Genomic DNA, 5,000 nt, shown 5'->3' on the forward strand with positions numbered 1-5,000 from the left:
ATAAAAAAATAATAATAATAATAATTTTTAAAAAAAATCAAAAAAATCGACACACCCACTGACGCCATCCACCACTCGCCAACATTACAACATCGTGCCCACCTGCAACTGTCTGGTGTCCGGGTCATATGTCCGGGCCCAATCAGTGGCCTGTCCGATAAAATCAAACATCAATACTGGTTTCAGTAGTAGTAGTAGTAGTAGTAGTGTCAGTAGCTCAAGGAGGCGTCATTGCGTTCGGACAAATCCATATACGCTACACCACATCTGCCAAGCAGATGCCTGACCAGCAGCGTAACCCAACGCGCATAGCCAGCCTTGAGAAAAAAAAAAAGATATTAAAAAATAAAAAAAATAAAAAAATAATGTAAAAATAACAACAACAACAACAAAATAATAAATAAAAATAAATAGATAAAAAGTAATAATAATGATAATAATAAATAAATATTAATTAATTAATTGATTTTTTTTTTAAATATAAAAAATTCAATTCAACAGCAATAACAATCACAGCAACAGCTATTCCTACTGGTAGAAATACTAACAATAACTGCAACAACAACAATAATGATCATAGCGCTAAGAGGCAAAGCGTCCATGGTTCACATGTGGTTTCATGTGTTTAGAACAACAACAAAACGGGTGACGTGAAGTGAATAGGAGAGATATGATATAGAAGAGGAGAAAAACGCACGTGTGTGTGTGTGTGTGTGTGTGTGTGTGTGTTGTGTTGTGCTGTGTTGTGTTGTGTGTGGTGTGGTGTGTGTGTTGTGGTGTGTGTGTGTGTGTGTGCTGCGTTGTGTTGTGGTGTGTGTGTACGCGTGTGTGTCTGTGTGTGTGTGTTGTGTTGTGCTGTGTTGTGGTGTGGTGTGGAGTGGAGTGATGTGTGTGTGTGTGTGTGTGTGTGTGTGTGTGTGTGTGTGTGTGTGTGTGTGTTTGTTGTGTGTTGTGTGGTGTGGTGGTGGTGGTGGTGGTGGTGGTGTGTGTGTGTGTGTGTTTTGTTGTGTTGTGTTGTGTGTGTGTGGTGTGTGTGTGTGTGTGTTGTGTTGTGTTGTGTTGTAGTGTGGTGTTGTCGCCGTGTGTGTGTGTGTGTGTGTGTGTCAACCGTGTGTGTGTGTGTGTGTGTGTGAACCGTGTGTGTGTGTGTGTGTGTGTGTGTGTGTGTGTGTGTCCCCGCTGTGTGTGTTGTCGTCAGAAAGAGACAAAACTCACCATCCTATACATCGTGAAGACGATGTATCCATAAACGATGACGAGGGTGAAGATAACGATGAAGAGAGGAACGTACCATCTGTAGAAGACGGAGAGAAAGAAGAGAGGAAAACACAACACTAACAGCGGAACAACGGAAGCCAAAGAAACTTACAAACTGAGAATTTCTGTTAAATAAAACAGCAACAGCGACAAACAAACAAACAAACAAACCAACCAAAAACATGGGCTGAGAATTAATTTGATAAGAAATGTCAACATTTCTAACCATAGGTCCTTCTTCAGGTAAACTGTGATTAATAATAATAATAATAATAATAGTGATAATGATAATGATAATAATAATAATAATAATAATAATAATTACAGTATTTTAGCAAAAGCTAAGAGAAGTTAGGAGTAATTGTTCACTAGAAATAAAATGTCCCCACTGTTGCTGTTTGTTTGTTTTGTTTGTTTTAATTTTTGTTGTTGTTGTTGTTGTTTATTTTTTTTCTTTCACTTTTTTCAAGGTCAACTTGAAGACACTGTCATTAGATATTAAAAGTGGTTCAGTGTGTGCAATGTGTGCAGTGTGTGCAATGTGTGCAGTGTGTGTAATGTTATAACAAAGCATTATATAAAGCATCAGCATAGAATTATTGACACTTTGCTCACATAATACGTGTCGAGCAACACAATGGAAAAAGAACACGAACCATACGACGATTACCATTAAACACATGAGACCTCAATTAATGAATCAACACATTCCGTCTGAACAGTGACATAATAAGACAGGATATACAAAATACACAGCCATAATATACTCTATGTATGCACACAGATATGCACTCGCGTATCTATACATACATTTACATACACCTGTATCATTGTTGCGCATTTTGATATTTCGCCATAATTTGTAATGAACTATTGTATTCAAGAAGTTTTAGAAATGGACACCACTTTCTGGTAAAGACGGTGTTTAAACATTTCCATTGATTGCACACATCATTCTATTTTATGATGGTTTCTTAAATAAATGCCCTGCACATAGTCTAATTTTCTTAATTCTGCATTTGTAGACAAAGTAGTTTGCTAAAAGAATTATTATATGAGTAGATATTTCATGGGTTTTTTGTTGTTGTTGTTTATTTGTTTTTTCAGTATCATCATTTCCTAAGATTACCGATTCTATATTCAACTTATTATTTGAGCTCCGATGTCATTTTTACTTACCACATTTCATTGAAGAATGAATGACCTGTGGTCAGTAACGTTGACACTTCTTATCAAAGTTAGCCTTTTCACAACCTACATTGTGTGTGTGTGTGTGTGTGTGTGTGTGGAGGGGCGGGGATTGTGTGTGTGGGTTTTCTTTTTCTTTTCTTTTTCTCTTTAACAAACATTCTCTGTTATTTGTCAGCACAAATACAGTGAATTAATGCAGTTAGTGTGGACATACTATGATGGTCAATCTCATGATAAAAAAAAACAAAACAAACATTTTTTGCAAGTACAGGGGGAGGTCATAAACATCTCTGTATCTTATGTATCTGTGCCAGGATATTTACATACACACAAGCACACACACTCAAACATTCACACACATACACACACACACGCACACAAACACGCGCACACACACACACACGCACACACACACACACACACACGCACACACACACAATTTAAATTCAAACAAATAGATAACATTCAATGCAATTTTTTAAAAAAATGAAATAGAAAACATTCAGACCAACAGACGGACTAACAACAACAACAACAAAAAGAAAGAGAATCATTCAACGGGGAAAAAAGTATTTTAAAAAATGAGAACGAAAGAAGAAAAGTAGGAAACAAAAACAACCCACACAAACAACAACAACAAACAAACAAAAAAAACCACAAAAAAAAAAAAAAAAACACACAAAAAAACAAAAAGAAAACAAAACAAAAACCAACACAAAAAAACAAAAACAAAACAAAAAAAAACGAGAGGGCTAAGACCCATTGTTTAAAACCAAACAAAGAAACACACATTAAAAACGATGGTAAGAAAAAGGGGAGGGGGAGGGGATAGGAGGTTGGTCGACCTTTTATTAAAAGAAAGCATATCTAAAAAAAAAAAGGACCTGATGTTGAACAAAAAGTCGAAAAGTATTGATAAAAAAAGAGTATCCAACAAAAAAAGGACAAAACAGAAGTTGGGAAGACTCCCTCAAAAAAAGAGAAAAGAAAAAGAAAAAGAAGGACAAAGAATAAAGGGTAAAACTAAGAAAAAAGAAAGAAGATAAAAACAAACAAACAAACAAAACAAAAAAGCAACAACAAAACAAAAAAAAACAACAAAAAAAAACAACCACATACGTGCCCATCTGCCATCCAACATCTTTGTCAATCCAGCTGAAACATATTTTCATATATATATGTCACGAGCCAATAATCTTTGTCTACTTTTTCAGTTATGAAATGTTGTGTCCATGACATTGGTCCCTCCCCACTTTATATTCGGTATTTTGTGTGTCGCAATTGTATGTATGTACCTCCTTTGCAAACAGGCCGGTGGCCTTGCAGTAAAATATTTCTGAGTTCTGAGTTCTCTCTCTCTCTCTCTCTCTCTCTCTCTTTATTTTTCTTTCCTCGGTCGCTCTTTTAGACTGCCCCAAAAAAGTTTGTAGCGCGCTCCCGTATTGGGGTCGCGTTTTGGGGGGGTACTGTTGGCGCTATTGCAGGGCTGCCCTCCCCCCCCCCTCCGCCACCCGCCGCCCCCCCCCCCCCCCCCCCACACACACACTTCCTCCCCCTCCCCCCCCCCCCTGCTCATGAATGATGGCTGAGCCATCCAGACAAGAAAAGGACTAGGGCACTGACCACCAGGACCCTGAAGGACCGTAGTGATCGCCAATGAAGGGCAGCAGCGACATGGCCAGTGACCCCACCCAGCACACCACGTGGTACAACCTGAAATCAGCACACGGCGGACAAAAAATGATGATGGTATGACATAGTGATAAGACACTGTAGGGAGAGGTGGACAGTACAAGGTCGTCAGAGAAGGAGCCCCACCCTCAGTCAAGTGTTTCGGCCCTTAACTCCTTACACTCTAAGGGGCCCTTAACTCCTTACACTCTAAGGGGCCCTTAACTCCTTACACTCTAAGGGGCCCTTAACTCCTTACACTCTAAGGGGCCCTTAACTCCTTACACTCTAAGGGGGCCTTAACTCCTTACACTCTAAGGGGCCCTTAACTACTTACACTCTAAGGGGGCCTTAACTACTTACACTCTAAGGGGGCCTTAACTACTTACACTCTAAGGGGGCCTTAACTCCTTACACTCTAAGGGGGCCGGGCCGCACCCAGGTCATGACTCCTGGATGCCCTTGTATTGCTGCCTTTTCTTTTTTTTTCCTGATCCTCAGCAGGTTCGAACCCGCGCATCCAGGGTGGTCGCCACTACAGAACTGAGTCATCTTTTCTGGCAGACGTTTTAACCACCATCGCACGCCTAATGTGAGTAGGGAAATTTGATTCTCATACCAGCCGCCGTGGCGAAGTGGTTAGCGTCGCGGACTGACGGCTGGGAGGACGCGGGTTCGAATCCCAGCGGAGGTGGGTTTTTCGGCCCGTGGCCGGCTCCTACCCAGAGTTGAGTGTGCTGTGGGCTTAAACGGGGAGACTGGGACCACACAGTCGAGTGTCATCCACTTTAAGGATGCGTCTTTGGGTGTGTTGCTCTAATTATCTGACCAACACTGCAAGTGTCTGTATCTCTCGGGCCTGGTTAACGCCGGGATATCAT

The 5,000-nt window shown here is 40.3% G+C and overlaps 1 protein-coding gene across 1 annotated transcript in view; it reads right to left on the reverse strand.

Moving 5' to 3' along the window:
- LOC143288909 (uncharacterized) overlaps positions 1-5,000 on the reverse strand; it is a 44,704-nt gene that overhangs the window by 9,141 nt on the left and 30,563 nt on the right. The window contains exons 8-11 of the mRNA XM_076597577.1: positions 4,072-4,161; positions 3,568-3,603; positions 1,216-1,294; positions 103-150 (exon numbers count right to left, since the gene is read on the reverse strand). Coding sequence (XP_076453692.1) covers positions 103-150; positions 1,216-1,294; positions 3,568-3,603; positions 4,072-4,161 — 253 coding nt within the window. The remainder of the gene's footprint in view (positions 1-102; positions 151-1,215; positions 1,295-3,567; positions 3,604-4,071; positions 4,162-5,000) is intronic.

Source organism: Babylonia areolata, chromosome 13 (assembly GCF_041734735.1).
Source record: "Babylonia areolata isolate BAREFJ2019XMU chromosome 13, ASM4173473v1, whole genome shotgun sequence".
NCBI classification, from domain to species: Eukaryota; Metazoa; Mollusca; class Gastropoda; order Neogastropoda; family Buccinidae; genus Babylonia; species Babylonia areolata.